The 18,221-nt window shown below is 44.1% G+C and overlaps 1 protein-coding gene across 4 annotated transcripts in view; it reads left to right on the forward strand.

Moving 5' to 3' along the window:
• PIK3AP1 (phosphoinositide-3-kinase adaptor protein 1) overlaps nt 1–18,221 on the forward strand; it is a 112,068-nt gene that overhangs the window by 25,042 nt on the left and 68,805 nt on the right. Inside the window, exon 1 of one of the 4 annotated variants that reach the window (XM_070560429.1) lies at nt 14,860–14,933. The exons of 2 other annotated variants lie outside the window; for them this stretch is intronic. In XM_070560429.1, the coding sequence (XP_070416530.1) occupies nt 14,882–14,933 (52 nt within the window). In that variant the 5' untranslated portion in view covers nt 14,860–14,881. Of the gene's footprint in view, nt 1–14,859; nt 14,934–15,623; nt 16,024–18,221 lie in introns of those variants that run through there. One more of the 4 variants, XM_070560438.1, reaches the window with a different exon arrangement.

Here is an 18,221-nt window from a genome sequence, read left to right on the forward strand (position 1 = left end):
GGGTGGTGGGTTGAAAACTTCATAGAGGTGATAGCACTGAAGTAGAGGGTTGTCTTTTAAGAGGCGTTGATGAGAATGGGAGGGAATGACATCCCAGGATGGAGGAACTCCATGGGCAGTGCAGAGGGGTAGGAAAGCACAATTTGGGTTAAGAAGTGGAAGAGGAGGAATAGTGGGGGGAGAAAAAGGTTATCAAAGTCAACTTGAGTCAGTGGGATAAGGGCCTTCAATGTTAGGATAAAGAGCCTTGCCCTGCTTATCTTAGAGGGCCTTTTGTTGGCTGGGGGAGCAAAATAACGAAAATGACATTTGGAGAGATTGTTTCAGTCCAGCTAAAGAGCTGACCCTAGTTTTTTTTTTTAAGATTGGCACCTGAGCTAACAACTGTTGCCAATCTTTCTTTTTTTTCTTTTTTTCTTTTTCTCCCCAGATCCCCCCAGTACATAGTTGTGTATTTTAGTTGTGGGTCCTTCTAGTTGTGGCGTGTGGGATGCCACCTCAACATGGCCTGATGAGTGGTGCCATGTCCATGCCCAGGATCCGAACCGGCAAAACCCTGGGCTCCGAAGCAGAGCACACGAACTTAACCACTCGGCCACGGGACCGGCCCCTGACCCTACTTTTTGAGGCAGCCTTTTCCCCAATTTCAGTTGGACATAGAACTAAACGTATAGAGATCCTACTTAAATGAGAAATGGAACCCATATGACAACCGGATTTTCTGATAAAATATTATAATAAATTTCCATAGGCTTGTGTGAGTATTTTATTGAGATAGCATCAGTTGCTAAGTTCCTCTGACATCTTATCCTTGCCCTTTGATTCTTATCTCCAACCCCCATTTACCAGCAGTAACTAATGTACCTTAGAGATCTCAGGTGGTGTGTTTGCACAGGCCTCTCTCCAGCGTGGGTGGGGAATGATGGTTGGCTGGAAGGAGCAGTGTTGCCTACTGAATAAACAGTGGAAACCCCAAGGGGTGTTGGGATGGAGTGGGGTTCTTCGCTTCTAAATCTGCAATGGCCACCTGGCACATAAACAGAGGGGTGGTCAGTGTATTAAATAGTTCTGGCCAAGCAGCCACACCCTGCTGGGGTGTAAATAGCATGAGAACTATAGTGCTTTTGTGAATACTGTGAAACGCCATTAGGTTCCTAAGACACTGGGGGAAGCCCTGTCTTTTGTTTCCATCCTTTACCCCACCGTCCAAGTCCCTCCTCTTTAGATTCTAGTGCCCGTGGTTTCTCCTGTCTCTGGACTCCTGTGGAACTCATTTACAGGATCCACAGATAACACTCATGTCTAATCATTTCCTGAATTTGTTTGGCTCTCAGCTAGCGTGTAAGTTCCTTAGGAGTAGGGCCCACATGTTATCACGCCATGGGATTCCCCATCGTGCCCAGCACAGCGTGGGCACCAGAGATCTGCGTAAATGCTGTCCTCTTAGTTGATTGTTTGGCTGAAGTCTTGGAGCACAGATATTATAGTTACTTTTCAACTGAAGCAGCTTTATGACAGTGATTCAATTACTCTCTTCCAGTGCTCATCAAACTCAAGACACAGAAACCTGTTATGGGTAGGGTCACAGTCATCATCTGTCACAAATGCACATTGACTGCCCACATCCTGAATTGTTGAGGAAAAAAAATGCTTTCAGAACACTCATGATCTAAATAAGGAATCAAATGCAGTTTCGTATTTGCTTCAGCTGATCCTGCTGCCCTCCTGTTAATATATATTTATTAAACACCCACAGTGAATTTAGTGAGGACTTAGGGCTATGTTAGACGCAGCGGAGGCATTATAGATTCTGTAGAAAACGTGGGCCCTGCTCTCGAGAATCCTCCCCCGCTAAGTTGGCGTGTGGGCGTTCATCTGTTAATGGTCAGTTTCAGCATCTGGGTGGGTGTTTCAGCCTGTCTGGTCTCCCCGTGGCCCACCCGGTGTTGTCAGAACCGGCTCCCTAGTTCTCCACTGCTGCATGGGGTCAGGACTTGAGCACAGAAAAGGCAGTTAAGAAGGCTCTGGATATGAAGGAAATCAGTTGGCTGAGGCGGTAAGTCTGAGATTTGGAGTCAGGTGGGCCAGGGTGCTAGGCGTGGCTCTGGTAACCAGCTGTGAGTCTGGGGGCAAGGCTCTTTGAGGCTCCATTTAGTTATCTGTAAAATGCAGTGAAAATGCCCTCCCCACAGTGTTATCAGGCAATGTAACTGAGATCATGAATGGAAACACATGCCCCCCTGTTCTCCCCCCGCCCCCCTTCACCCAGGCTTGTGTCTGCCTTTCTGTCAGCTGCGTTTTTCTTCCCTTTTCATTCTCATAGCTACTGATTTGTTTTTAAATCTTAATCATTTCTTGTCACAGAAACTATATACTTTATTTTATGGTAGTCTTTTTTTAAGTTTTAGAAATCTCTTAAAAATTATAAAGGTAATACATGCTAGTTATAAACAATTTTTTCTAACAATCAGAAATCTGAGAGGAAAAAATGAAACTATTCATCAGCTTCCCTAAATCCTCATTCTCTTCCATAGAGGGAACTATTATAAACGGTTTGGTGTGTATCTTTCCAGTCCATTTTTATGAATTTACAAAACACATTTTTTTCACCATAAATAGAGTCATCGTGTACATATTTTTCTGTGACTTGATTTTCTCAATTAATTGATCCTTTCTGTGAATTTATAGCATATAACCACTTGGAAATTTTTTTGTGAAGTAGATTATGGTATACACTTTGTTTGCAGCTTGCTTTTTGTCTTAGCTCAAAGACAGCTCCTAACTGGTCTCTTGTTTCCATCTCATACTCTCCCGCCCGTCCTCCACTAAACTGCCGAAATGATTTCCCCGAAACTCAAATGGGGAACCATTGACCATAGGATAAAGTTCAGATTCCTTAAAATGACAGTACAAAGCTCTCTGCCATCTTGCCCCTGCTGACTTCTGCAATGTTATTGGACTATTTCTTAGATTTTTTTTTTGTTAGTAGCAGAACCTCTGAACAAAACCTATGTATACCCCCAATGTATTAAACAGGTGGATATGGAGCTCCTGGGGTTAGCATGTACATATGTGGGGTCTCTAGACCCCCGCCTGCTCAGGCACCCTCTCTGTCCCCCAGGCCCCATTCTCTATCCTGCTCCATATTCTCAGGGCATGTTAATCCTTCTTGAGATCAGCCTCAAGAAGTCAGAGATATATATAAACCTTCTGAATTTCTCTCTATTCATCGTAGGCCTGCAACCCAATTCTTGCAATAAGCTGCTTAATTCACACCCGTGATAGGTTTCTGTGTCTTGAGTTTGATGACCACTGGAATGACCACCCAAAACCACGCTGGGATCATTTTAGATTCAACATCGGTCATCTAAGAAACTCTGAAAAAAAATCAAAATATAAATAACTCACAAGCTGAATTTTGTGGCTTTTGTGGATGTATTTATTTATATTTTTCAAAAGCAGTTAAGTCTACAGCTCTAAGATGCTCAAAATGACATTCTTCGCTTCCTTTGACCACAAAAGCCACATGTCTGCATCATTACCAGGAGGCTGTGTCAGGGAGGTTGCCATCTTCCTACTGATCTTTAAAAAAAGCAAAAACAAATGAAAAGCCAAGAACTCTGGTGTGGTTGCAACGCATATATGGGTTAGGCTCTTCAATTCTTACAAAAAGATTTGAACCTAATCTTCAGTTTGTCTTGTTAATTGGCAATGTGGCATATCTGTTGGAGAGTGTCACCTCAAATCCTCTGATCTTTGCTTTCTATGATCATACTTAGGTTTCCAGTTTTTACACTTGGTACATGTTTTTTCTAACATGGAATCTGTTTCGTTGGCTCTTATTTTTTTTCCAGCCATTTGAAAGGTCTTAAATTCTGTCTTAAATTCTGCCACTTATGCCTCAGAATTTTTCTTAAGATTGCTGACATGGGCTTATTGATCTTTGAATGCATTGGGATTTTCTTTTTGATTATTTCTACACACCCTTCCAGGTAACTCAGTGGCATGTATCTCCCTCCTCCCTCTCCCATGGTCTTGTATAGTGGGACATATTGTACAGTGCAGCCTGCCTGCTCCCAGATCAGACTTTGTTAATGGATCAAGCCATCTTTTCTCATGGAGCTGGGATTGGCCTCAGCATTGGTCTCACGCAGGGTTCTAAGCATCCATCCCCGCTCCACTGGAGTTGGCATGACTTGAGATGAAACCAGCATCCATTCCTGGTCCAGCATCTTCCCCACATGTTATCTCACTTAATATACAAGATTTCTCACTTCTAGGCATATAGGATATTTTGTCAACTCTTTGAACATACCCCTCCACCCCAGCTCATGTTATCTGACTAGCTATATCAATGCTCTTGAATGGAAAAGAATAACTGAGAACCTTCAAGAGCTGCCTTTTCTTGCTTTTCACAACACCTGACTATTAGGAGCATATGGGGGAGCTTTCCTTTATCATTTGGGGTGAAATTCAGCCATATCTCCTGAGTGGCAGAGTTGCACTGAGAAAGTCAGGACGTTTTCAGAAATCTCAAAATGAATATCCTCTGGTGAGGTCTCCTAGATCTCAGTAACAAAAGTGAACTGTCACCCATCAGTCTAGTTTCTGATCTCCAAACTGGGGTCATTAAAATGAGCGGCACAGCCATGGGATGGGCATCATCTCCTATATATGGACACAATCTCGAATGTTTATTCAGAGAAAATGTGTTAAAATTTCCCTGACATTTTGTTATAGAACATCTGCCGTACGATGGAATTAGAAAACTAGAGATCTTGAGATCTTGGATGAGGTCTCACTGATCTTTATGAGACACAGCTCTCAGCGTATGGTGACATCTAGTGCTCAATAAATATTTGGTGAATGATTAAATGCATGATTGGAGTATCACTACATTATCGTTTGGCTTTAATAAACAAGATCAAATTATTTGGCTCATGGAAAATGACTTAATTTCATTGTCTCAATTTTCAATACAACTGAATGGCCCAATTTCTAATACCGTAAATAGCAAGGAAATAAGATGTCATAGGAGTGATGAGATGGGTGCTCATTAGTTTGTTAGTGGAATTAGTGTCATAAGTAGATTTTTTTTGTCTTAGTGAAATTTCAGAAAGGTATCTTTCCTTACCTTTTTCTAAATCTGAAATGTATTTCCAACATGTACAAATGCTCAGGGGCTCCTGTGGCATTGTACTCTAGAATACGAAAAAGTTAGACCTCTTGGGTGGGGATATTGTATCCTTTTATCTCTGGCTTACTCTCCATTACCATAGCATATTCCCCGTGGCCTTCAGTCACATTCACAGCTGAACATCTCCTCTTCAGTCAACAGGTGAATCCTAAAAATTTCAGGAGATTTGCCAGTTGCACAATGAATAGTCAGATAAACCCTTGTTTTATTTTATTTTTAAAAATATAATGCCCAGAGACAGCCCTAATGGCCTAGTGGTTAAGTTTGGCGCTGTCACCACTTTAGCAGCCCAGGTTCATTTCCCAGTCATGGAACCACACCGCCCACCTGTCTGTCAGTTGCCATGCTGTGGCAGCAGCTCGCATGGAAGAACTAGAAGGACTTACAACTAGAATATACAACCATACACTGGGGCTTTGGGGAAGATAAAAAAAAAAAAAACAGGAAGATTGGCAACAGATGTTGGCTCAGGGCAAATCTTTCCCTGCAAAAAATAAAAAGAAAAAAGAAAAAAAATACAATGCACATATCCTTTTTGAAATTAGCAGAATTTTCTGCCCTAGCTCAGGGTCGTTATCTTGGGGCATCTTTCAATAGATGGTTGTCCCACTTATGAATAAAGCTTTGTTTTGATTTTAACAATTCCTAGCACAGGGCCAAATCCTTAAGACTTCAGCAACATGCTGCCACCAGTTGAGGGAGAAAGTGTATGGTGCTAAGTGTCTAGAAACCACTTCAAATGCCTGTTTTTAGAACCTTATTACAGTCTGTTTAAATGTAGTTTTTCAAAATAGATTTTTAATGGTTATCTTCTGAATAGCTTGGATTTGCAACTGAAGAGAAAAGCAGCTCTTTAAAAAAAGGTACATTATATCAGAGGGGAAAAAGTTGTATCTAATTCTGTGTGATGGTTGCTATGGTGATGATTGAATGTAAATTTCAGTTTATGTAAAACCCTGCTAAGGTTTTGATTAGAGGCCAGAGGCAATGCTTGGTGTCAGTTGGTGAAGTGGCTAAAAAGCATCTATTAATGGGGGGAGGGGGAAAAGGATGGGGTCACACAGCTCTCTCCCTACCCAGGTATCATGTCGGCACATGCTAATCTCATAATGGTGAACAAGGCAGTGCAAACTAGAGCTGGGAATGAAAAATGGTGCTTCTCTTCTCCTGTGACAGTTTCTTCCTGGAGGAAATTGAAGGCAAGAGAGCTTCCTCAAGAAGAGGCAGCTCTTGCAGAGGTGAACTCCCACGGGCCAGTTTCATTGGTTTAAATAGGCATTTGGTTGTGGGAAGGGAGATTTAAGCATCAATGTAGCTGCTTAAAAAAAAACAAACCCTGGTGGAGGGGTTAATCACACCATGTTACCCTAAAGCTTCAGCCACTGGAATTGTAAATCCACCTGGAGAGCAGGCTTTTGTCTGTTAAATTAAGTGACTTAATCTAAGAAGGAACGGTGAAGTAACCAGCTGATTAGGAGCAGGTGTTTTTATCTAACTCTTACTCTCTAGAGCTGCTTGCTTAATTCTTTAGTATCTATATGTGGTTACTCTAATAGTAGCCCCCATATATTTATTTACTATTTATGTTTGTGTGTGTATATTTTTTAAAGAGGATAAGAGTGAGAAAGCACACCAATTGCTTTCCATTCGTCCTGCCTATAGAAACATGGGTCTTCAAGTCTCTGGGAAAAATTCCAGGTCATCGCTGCCCACTTGGTTAATTGTAGCCCAAGGTAATGAAGACAGGCATGGTCAGTCTTGGCTATGGGCACTCAGGATAGTTTGCAGTGTCTCAATTTCAGTTGCTGTGACCCATGTCCTAAATAAAATTGGGAAGCAACTGAATTTGCCTTTTGATAACCTTCCAGTTCTTTTTCTTTCAACTTTCTCCATTATGACTTGCTGCTCATCATTCCCCTGATTCAGCATCTTCATGTCACCCACTCTGACTGTGGAGACACCCTAGCAGAACCCTCTTTTTGCTCAAGTAGAAATTTCTCAGTTCCCAGAATGATCTTTCTTTTCAGCACTCTCCCAAACTTAGTCAAAATCCCTTCTCCAAAGTGGCTGGTTTCAGCATAGCATGGAGAAGGTAATTGGATTAATGGTGATTCTTTAGTGGTCATCCTTAAAAGATTTAGTGGATGGAGTACTGGGGGCTCTGGTCTTAGATTCCTGTCCAGATTTTCTCTGACTTGGAGGCATATACAGAAGTCAGATTCAAATTTGTTGTGGGCTGAATTGTGTTCCCCTCCTCCAATTCATGTGTTGAAATTCTAGCCCCTAATACCTCAGAATATGACTGTATTTGGAGATAGGGTGTTTTAAGAGGTAATTAAGGTTAAAATAAAGTCATTAGGGTGGGCCCTAATCCAGTATGACTGGTGTCCTCATAAAAAGAGATTAGGACCTAGATGTGTGCTTGCGTGAAGAAAGACCATTTGAGGACACAGCCAGAAGGCATTCATCGGCAAGCCAAGAAGAGAGGCTTCGGGAGAAACCAAACCTGCCAGACATCTTGATCTTGGACTTCTAGCTTCCAGAACTGTGAGAAAATAGATTTCTTTTGTTTAAGCCACCCAGTCTGTGTTATTTTGTTATCGCAGCCCTAGCAAATGGATACAGATTTATAGATAGATAACATTTATATGTAGCTGGGTAGTTATTACACTGAGTGGCAGAAGCACCTTCAAAATTATCTTGATCTAGGGCCGGCCCCATGGCCGAGTGGTTAAGTTCACGCGCTCTGCTTCTGGGGCCCAGGGTTTTGCCCGTTCTGATCCTGGGCGCGGACCTAGCACTGCTTATCAAGCCACGCTGAGGCAGCGTCCCACACAGCACAACTAGAAGGCCCTACAACTAGAACATACAACTATGTACTGGGGGGCTTTTGGGAGAAGAAGGAAAAATAAAAAAAAATAAAAATCTTAAAAAAAAATTACCTTGATCTAGTTTAATAGGGATGATCCTAAATTCTGCTCTTAGGTCCATAAAAGCAGTTCAACTAGTATAGCATGGTAGAAATCCAGCGTGGCATTAACTTGTGAAAATGAGCTGCAGATTATGGTTGACCACTTGATTGATACGGCACCGGCAGTGTTTTATTGCCACTGAAAACTATTACAATATTAAGCTACATTAATAAAAATATAGCTCGCGGGGCTGGCCCCATGGCTGAGTGGTTGAGTTCATGCGCTCCACTGCGGCGGCCCAGGGTTTCGCCGGTTCAAATCCTGGGCACGGACATGGCACCACTCGTCAGGCCATGCTGAGGCGGCCTCCTATGTGCCACAACTGGAAGGACCCACAACTAAGAATATACAACTATGTACCGGGGAGCTTTGGGGAGAAAAATAAAAATAAATAAATAAATAAATAAAATCTTTAAAAATATATAGCTCCCCAGTCTTGGAATGTTGAAATCTCACTATATTTTGTGAAGAATCGTGTTTCATTCTGGGTGCTGCCTTTTTAGGAGGAAACTGACCAACTAGAATATGTCCAGAGAAGGACAACTAGGGAGTTTGGAAACGTGTTGTAAGTGCCGTTTTGTGGAAGGGTTGTGGCTGTATCCTGAGTTGCAGGGTAAGGGAGAACTCTGTCTGAGGTGGAGGTTCCTGGGAGGCAGGAAGTTCCATCTTCCGTCCTGGATGATGAGTGCAGTCGTGAGTGCATGGCACCTCGCTGGGGATGGTTGTTGTACACATGACATAGGTTGGAATAGTCCGAGTGAAGGGAAGACTTTCTATTCCGTGCTTGGGGGAATACTTCTCTTTTTCTCTGGACCTTGTTGTGTCTGAAATGAACCTGCAGCTGCCACAGCCATCTAGCTACCAACCTGAGAATGAAGCGCATGCTGAAGATGACAGAATAGGGAAATGGAAAGAACCTGGGGCCTTGACGATGTTGCTGAACCCTCATGGCAGCCCACCCCAGCCCTCCCAACTGCTGGACTTGCTCTTCTGAGAGTAAATGTCCTTATTGTTTAAGGCATTTTGAGTTGTGATTTCCTTTACTTGCAGCAGAACCATCTTGACAGATTCTACAGGCTTGCGCTGAAGATAAGGATGAGCTTTCACAGAGAATTCCAACTGCCCATCGGTGGAGTAAACCCTTTCAAGAAGGGAGGTTTTGTCACTAAGTATTCACATAAAGATTGACTATGATAGAAAAAAAAATCTTTTATTGAATGGAATTTTGCTCTAAATGCTTCTTAAGTGTCTTTCAAACCCTCATGATCTAAGATTCAAAAATAATTCTTACTAAGGTGTGAGCAACCATGAAGCCGAACCTTTCCCCGGGGCATTTGCATTATCCCCAGCGTGGTAACTCCCATGAAGCTTTTCTTAGTAGAATGTGGAGGTGGGGGAGGTTTTTGTGCATGAGAGCCTTCCAGGTGCTCCTTGCCTACTTCATGTGAGTGAGCCATTCTCCTCTTCCCCCACAGGGGTCTGTGTCTGGCGCCCCCGCTTTTGGAAGGTCGCTGACCCTGACCAAAGGGGAAATAAACCATATTGTGACGGCTGGATTTGCAAAACACAACATACAAAGGGACTGCAATATGGTGGAGAGGAAGAGTGAAAAAGAGCAGGGTCTTGTGGACTGTGAGCTGTTGGTGGGGGCGGCACAGAGGCTGAGGGGAGTGGCGGACAGGTAGACACAGTGTCTCGAGGACTACAGGGAAGCAGTTTTCAGTCTCTTTTAACCCACGCTCCCTTTTGACAAACGTCCCCCTTCCATAGTTCACATTATAAAAATAATAGCTTTTGAATTTTAAAGTATAAAATTCTAATATAGTGTTGACTATACTTTAAAAACTACTGTTTCTCTGTTCTAGTTCGTCACTCTGACAGGACATTGGCAAACACTCCCGCCTCCCCTCTGAGAAGATACGAAGCCCAAGGATACATTTTTCTTGATCTTGATCCTGATGTACATTTCTAGTGGTTTCTATAATTAAATATAATGTAACAGTGAAAACTCTATTTTGCCCTCGTGCTTGTGACTCGGAACCAGGAAGTGTGCGCACACGCTGTGTATCTCATACTACACATAACTAGACTGGGCTTGTTGGGGAGAAGTGTTCCCAGAAGGTCAGAGGGCCTTCCTGAGAATGTAGTTGGCAAGACCATTGGGGTGTCACTCACAGAGTGTCAAACTGTATTGCTACTCTGTCTTAATGCAGAGGAGGACAACTGGGAGTGGGGAGGTGACACAGCCCGGCCAAGTGGTTAATGGATAGTTGATCTGAGGGTAAGGGTGTGATTTTGCCCAGCTTTTGCTTGAGGGTATCACTTTGTAAGAATGTGGATTTGCAAGGAAACAAAACAATTGATTTTTCAATTAGTGAGAGGGATAAGTGCCAACGAGAGGCAGAGGTGGAATGAAAAGGCTAGTTACGAAGCTTGTAAATATTTGGATGTAATGTGACAGGAAATCTCTGTTGCAGGCACTGGGCATGTCGGGTGTCCGGCTGGCCCAGCACTTCCCTAGCTCTGCCTGGGGAACCAGAGGAGAAAAAGAAGCCACGTTCAGAGGGTAGCTCATTGCTTCTGTTGGAGGCCACATGAACAAGCGGCCAGCCCGTTTACTGCTTTGAGGCTTTTCTTCTGCTTCAGAGAGTGACCTCCTCCCCGTCACATAGGACGGCCCAGTTCAGCTTGGTCGGGAGGTTCAGCCTCAGCTTTCTAACCTCGGGCTGAAACCAGGCAGCTCAAGTGTTGGATTCCAGCTCCCACACGGAAATTCCCTGGAAAAGTCCCTGTAAAATGGAGACTATCCTGGAAAATACAGTTTGATCAGCTTTGTTAAGCTGTTAATTATTAAACAAAATCAATATTTTTTAGTTTAATTTTGACTTTTTTCAGTTAGAACTGAAGGTCATTTCTCCAAAGACAAAAAAAAAAAAACCAACTCAGAAATCCTAGCATGTGTTTTTGGTGACCCTCTGGGAAGTGGGGGTTGGAGAAACAGCCTCTGAAGTGGTAAGAGGCACCTGTGGGAGAGGTAAGAGTGTGGTTTCTAGTTTGTCTGGGGGCTCCTTTCCTTGGTGGTTCTCAGTCATTACTGCCATCAAGGCACAAGGTCAGCAAGGCTGGGAGAGGCCCAAGCCAGCTGAACTGGGGCCACAGAAAGCTGTAATTGCCTTGGGTCATAGCCAGCCCAACAAGGGGATACTCTGTGAGTCTAGTCAGATGTAGGGCCCAGAAGCCAGCAGTAGCCTGGCGATGACCACTACCAGAAAGTTGGCCAAGGTCCTTTTTGTTTTTTGGTTTTTTTTTTGAGGAAGATTAGTCCTGAGCTAACATCTGCTGCCAATCCTCCTCTTTATGCTGAGGAAGACCAACCCTGAGCTAACATCCATGCCCATCTTCCTCTACTTTATATGTGGGACACCTACCACAGCATGGCTTGGCAAGTGGTGCCATGTTCGCACCCGGGATCCGGACCCACGAACCCCGGGCCGCCAAAGCAGAATGTGTGCACTTAACCACTGCGCCACCCAGCTGGCCCCCAGCCAAGGTTTTAAAAAAACAATGAACGTTTCAGAGACAAAGGCAAGCAAGGTGCTCAGAATGTATGCAGCATAGCAGTGGTGTCTCTCAGAGCCCAGGAATCAGCCTGTTCTTGGGGGGAAAGGATGTTGACAACACTTTCCTTCAAAGGCAGACAGCAGGCTGGGGACAGGCTGAGGACACTGCAGATGAATCACAGCAAGTCGAAGAGAGGAGAGGGCTTGTGGCTGGAGATGGATTCCGGCACAATACAACCCGCCTTGACCTCCCACCAGGAAGGAGCCAAACTAGAAAAGTCCCTATGACCTTTCATTTGTAGGCAAACTGGTTTGGTTGTTTGAATTGTGATACTGCCAAACCCTGGTTCTAGGCTTATGTCCCATGTCCCTATGGTAGACTCACAAAACTCAAATACCAGTATGCAATGGTGGGGTCTGTTCCTTGTTCTGATTGCTAATGGAAGTACTTCATTACTAATAATAGTAATGGTCAGGGAAATGGCAGCTGCCTTTTACTGAGCACTTGCTATGTGTCAGGCACCGTGTTCAACAATCACAATCCCAAGAGGTTGGAATTACAGTTTCCATTCTACAAATAAGGAAAATGAGGCTTTGAGAGGTTGAGTAACTTGTCTAAAGTAAGCTGGTAGTAAGAGGCGGGATTTGACGTAGATTGTCTGGAACCCAAATCCATGCTCTTAAGGACTACTGTGTACGTGGCAGCCATGAGAGTGCACCTGGCAGAACTCCAGCTGCCAGGAGTGGAACTGACCAAGGGCCTCAGGGTCCATCACGGCGTTTGATGGAAACCTTGCTTCCCACAGGCTGCTCCCGGCTGATAACTGAGCATGGCAGGGTTGCTATAGCAGGCCGGCTCCTGGAAGACATGGGACTCCTCCAGTGGCTCGAGGACTCCCTGAGAGGCTTGCAGAACTTTCTTAAGACTGTTTTGGTCTAGGATGCTTCTACTCATCCTTCCTCCACTTCTTCTTCATTCGGGCTCAGGCCATCCGATGGTTCTCCCAGCATCCCTCCCCATTTTCCGTCACAGGCACTTTCCCTAATAAAATCCTTGCATGTTTAATCCCATTTTAGTGTTTGCCTTTCAGAAGGACACACAGTGTGTGCCATGCCGAATTTTCACGGCAGCCTGGTTCTGCCCACTAGCATAAATTTGGGGAGCGGTTAGTCAGTTTCCTGCTTCTCTCCAGATTCCATACTAAAAGGCACAAGGCACGAAGGCTTGCCGTGGTTCTCTCTGTGTTGTATTTCCGCCCCCTGCTAGTAACTTAGGTGGTTGGTCTTATCTCATTCATCGATCATTCATTCATGCAAGAAGCATTTATTGATTTCTCACTATGTTCTGCACTCTGGGGATCCAGAGATGAATGTCAGGGAATCTGCCCTCGAAGAAATCACAGTCTAGTGGAAGAACAGTTTGGTCAACAGATAAACAACACTAACTGCTGACTCTTCAGTGCTTACTCTCTGTCAGGTACTCTGTGAAGCATTGTATATGAATCAACATTATATACTTACAACTGTTGTATGAGATAGGTCGTATTATTATCTCCATTTGCACATGGGGAAACTGAGGCACTGAGAGGTAAATGGCAGATAATAAGTGGCAGAGTTGGGGTTTGAATGCAGGCAGAGCCCTTGTGCTTACTGCTTTGCTATACTGCCCCTTGCCAGGCTGCTTCCTCTAAGAGAGTGTGACCATTCCTGGGGAAGTGCAGACTTCCACTGCAACAGACATTCTGAGCAGCTTGGTTCCCACTTCAGAAATCCATATCAGCTGCCACAGTGAGAACAATCTCCCTGGGGGATCTGGTGGGTATAGGACTCCTGTTTTGTTGTGGAGGCTCATGGCTCACCTCTCTTGCCTGGGAGTAGCTGGATCTCTGCTGTTTCTTGACTCCGTGGCTGCCTGGAGCATCCCTGGGCTGCCTGACACTCACTTCCTGGTTCACATTTGATTGTCTAGCTCTGGACTACCAGATGCAGAGGTACGCTCCTGCCCATTTCTACATGGAGAATCATTTCACAGGAATTCCCATTCAGTAAATGAATGATAACAAAAATAACAAATACTTAACTTTGTCTAATACTGTTAAGATTTCAAAGGGCTTTTGTTTGTTTATCACTTAATCCCAACAAGCCTGTGCAGCAGGCCAGGCAGGTATAAATATTCTCATTTTAAAAGAGAGGAAATTGAAGCTTAGAAAAGTCATGACTACCCAGTAAGTGGTAGCGGTGGGACTTGAATCCAGGCCGTCTGTGGCTTCATTGACTGCACTCTTACAGAACCCCTCAGTAGCTGCGTTTATGTTCCTGGGAAATATTATACAGTATCTTTAGAGCCTTGCCCTTCGTGGCCCAGGTTTTAATTTTGGGGGGTAATCAGAAGCTCCTGCGTGAAAGGAGTTTTTATTTTGAACCATAGTTATTTAAGCAGAATTTGGAGTGCCATCTTGTTGTTTTGTACTTTTTTTGAGCCGATCACTGAGGAGAATTGTGCCCCCACCCCAACTTGACCATACTATCAAGCCAGATACAGCGTTTCAGGGTGAGGTGTGAAAGTTATCTTTCCTAAGAAGAGAAAGTGAAACTGACCAGTCCAATTTCATAGTTTCAGCTGGTTAGAATGCTAACGGTCAGCAAAAGTGGGGGCGCGTCAACACCATCTCAGCTTTAACTGGAAGTTTGACTGTGTTCTAGGCAGAGTGGTAGCCTGAGTGGTAGAGAGACGAAAGGAAAGGAGTTTTCTTCACAATTTCCTAAGCTGGGTTCTATTATCGAGAGTTGCCTTTGGCCTCTCAGTTCTTAGCTGGGTAAAAATAAACTGCATTTTGTGGCCTGCCCCGCACAAAGCCCATTTGTCTGTCCTCACACCAGTAAATCCAGACATCAGTGTCTGTTAGATTAGAATTGATTCCTGAACCAGGAAACCAAGAAGAGCCTGTTTAAAGACTAATTATTAATGGCCTCCTTACAAGCCTGTGTCTTGCCTTTTGAACGAAATTTACATAGAGAGAGGAAGCATATTTATAAGTGTCGGAAAGAGTTGAAGAAAGAGGAAGCCTTCACGAGGGCTGTGGTATCTCCTGCTTTGTTAGCAACACTGGGGTTTCCTGAACGATGAAACAGGGGCCTGTGGGCCTCCAGCCATGAGAGCCCTGGTGGAGAGCTTTCTCCCTGGCAGTGGCCTTTGGAGTGCAGGTATGGACAGTGCTTCTTAAGGATCTTGATAAACTTGGCCAGCACAGTGTACTTGGTTGGAGCAGCTCCTGAGATGCTGGTCCAGGATAGAGATGGGTTTCCGTGGAAACTGTTTCGCGTGGTGGGGAGCAGATTTTTTCCCAATCCTTCCCAGATTTATCCCAGAGACTGGTTAAGGGAACTTCAGTCTATGGCCAGGAAGCAGCTCTTCCAGGGGAATTATTTCCCTGTTGGGGTGATGTTTCCTGAGAGTAGCTATTCCTTCAATCTGAGAACTGGATAGGAGACGGGAACTTTGAGTTCTAAATGTGGTTCTACCATTGAACCAGCAGCTGATGACCTAGGGCCAGTCAGTTCATGTTCCTGTGCTCCCAGCTTTCCCTTTGCAAAATGGAGATAGTCATAGCTGTCACACGTGCCTGGGGACGCTGGAAGGAACAAATGAGAACAGATTAAAAAGCTCTGAGGCACTGGATGGTGCAAGAATTCCAGATAACCCTGGGCTTCTTGGATGAGAATGGAGCAACTTGGTTCTAACACTCAGGAAAGCTTCCTGAAGGTTGAACTTGGAAGAAGATTGGAGGGTGGGAGGGCTGCAGGCAGATTTTATCATCCGGGGGACAAGGGTGAGCTCCCTCTCTCATTGGTTGTCGTGACAGTCTCAGCTGTGGGGCTATTTTTGTTTAAGCTGAAGAGCGTGTAGGGTGAGTTGGGGAGGGGAAGGGAAGAACCATCATCCTTTGCTTTAAAACAAAACAAAGCAAACACTTTGAACAGTTCATTTAGAGCGAGTAGGTGGAGGCTGGATAAGGGTGTCAGAGGCCTGAGGTCTCCTCTCCTCCACTCCTCCTCTCTTATCCTGGACTTTGAGTACCTTGAGGAGGGCCAGGGGAATTCTCTGGTAAATGAAGGAGAGACGGTTCCTTGTCTATGTGAGCTGGAAAAGACTGAGGTTGATGTACAGTAGATTCTTGACCCAGAAGCCTCTACCCAGCACTGCAAGTTCACCGATGTGTAGTGAAACCAGGCAGCTTCAGGAATCTGCAGCTGGCATGGAGCATCTGGATGGCAAAGCAGGTTGGATGTGAAGGTGAGCCAGCCTGTGCTGGGAAAGTCAGCAGCACTGCCTGCCTCAGAAAGTCAGCATGGGCTTGTGGGAGGAGTGGATTCATTCTTCCTTCCTCCTTTCTATTCCTTTCTCCTTGTTTCTGGGGAGGCAGAGTGGCCACCATGAGTTTATTTAAAGTCTGAGTTGGGGATATGTCCAAAGGACTCTACCTTACCTTTTTGGCATCATGAAGATGATGATAAAGGTGACAAGGACAATGATTGATGTTACTTTAATGGACTCACACTAACACTGCTAAATAATTGTCACCTCCTGCCTCCCCTGACTTTAATGCCAGTAAGACATGTGGTGGTTAAAAGTCTGGCATTCTACTGACCCTCTTAATATCATTCTGACTGATGACTCTATGTGACTTTGGGGCTAACCGGTGACTTGTGGGTTGGTATGCTTGTCACTGTGTTGGGAGCTTTTTAAATGAAATGGGTTAGTTGGATGGGAAATTCAATACCCATTAACCAAGGTGGGTGAACAAGGGGGAAGAAAGACCCATGTGTGATGACTAAAATGAAAAAGCACTCTTGATGTTTGCCGGGAAGCTGGGGGGGTGGGTGGGGGTTGTTGAAACTCAAGATCTGAGTCCCACCATTGCTAGCTTCTCGCCTCCCCCCATGAACCCACATGAATTCGCAGTGGAGCAAAAGCTCCGTCATTTGGAGTCACACATTTGGAATTTGGGGACAAGGTCAAGTATGAAGTCTCCCTTTGTGCTTTCTAAGGACACCATAATAGCCATAAAACTGATTTTCTAAGCTAATAGAGATTGTGAACAAGATAGACAGGAGAAATGTTTAGCCTACTTAAGAATCATTTTTCTAAGCATTTTGTGAACCATGCATGCTTGTGGTATACTTTCAAACATCAGGTTAATTGTAGCATCTTATTTGCTGGTGAAAGCGAACAGAGCAGGATGTTGGCTTGGTAACACTTTGTTAGCCACTAGTTTGTGTTATTTTATATACTTGAAGGCACTGCTTGCTCAGGGTGTGATGGGTGGTCAGCCGCTCACCTCAGTTCTGACTAAGATTTACAAAAGAGCTGATATATCCTGTTTGTGGCCTGGAATTATTTCAAAAACAAGCAAAGAAAATTTTTCAACTTTTAGAAAAATACAATTACATTTTCAATCTATATTTTACAGAATTTCTTTTTCTCATGAATACTGTTTGCTGACAGGTCTTCAATAAACAGACCGAACTCCTTAAATGGCATTCAGGGTCCTCTCTGACACCCAGGCTCCCCTGCCCCTCCCCCCCATAGAAGGTGACCCCCCCCATGGCGTCCTGTAGCGCAAACACATCATTTACTCTCATGCCTTTGTGCCCTTAATCATACCTTTATCTCTGCCAGGAAAATCCTTCCCACCCACATGTCAGCATTTTCTGTGCTTTTCAAGGCCCTTGTCAGTTCTTTGGGGATGTCCTTCCTTCTTTGATCTTCTGGTTGCCATAAACTGTGTTTTATAAATCCCTGCTTATGCTTCGTAACGTTTTGTTTTGAAGTTATTCCTGTTCTCATTTATCTCTGGAAGTTGGAGAGAAGCTGTTTCTCTCCTGTGTGGTCCCCCACCATCAGTGAGGACAGAAATGGTCTCACCCTTACATTTCTTGGGGGGCCTAGGAGAGGCTTTGAGTATTAACAAATACTCATAGATACATAGATAGGCAGTGAATATTTGTTGAAGGAATAAAGGAAAGAATTACAAATTATTTTATTAATTAAATGGAAAATATGCCTTTTTCAGAGAAGGGTGGTCTCAGCATCCAAATGCTATTTGACTTAATTAAAATAAGTTAACTCGTCTTCTTCATCCTTCAGGAAGGTTTTCTCAACTTCTCTAAACTTCTGTTGTATTTTTCATGTGTCAGCACTTTTATAAACACTTAGGAAGATAACTCATTTTGGTTAGTTGTGTTTATGGCCTTGTCACGCAGGTTCGTGCTGGCTGGTAAGCTATCACATAGTCCTCTGTTTTTTCACATCGAGCCTCATCTTCCCAGTTCTGTTATAAGCTCCTTAAGGCCAAGACTATGGAGGATGCCCCTGGGACCTGTGTCATACATGTTTAGTAGACACTTGCCAGGTGATTAGGAAGCTCAGGTTCCATAACATTTTATGCCTGGCTTTGGGGTAGATGTTGTTTTATGATTTCATCATCGTGG

Source organism: Equus przewalskii, chromosome 1 (assembly GCF_037783145.1).
Source record: "Equus przewalskii isolate Varuska chromosome 1, EquPr2, whole genome shotgun sequence".
In the NCBI taxonomy this organism is placed as follows: Eukaryota; Metazoa; Chordata; class Mammalia; order Perissodactyla; family Equidae; genus Equus; species Equus przewalskii.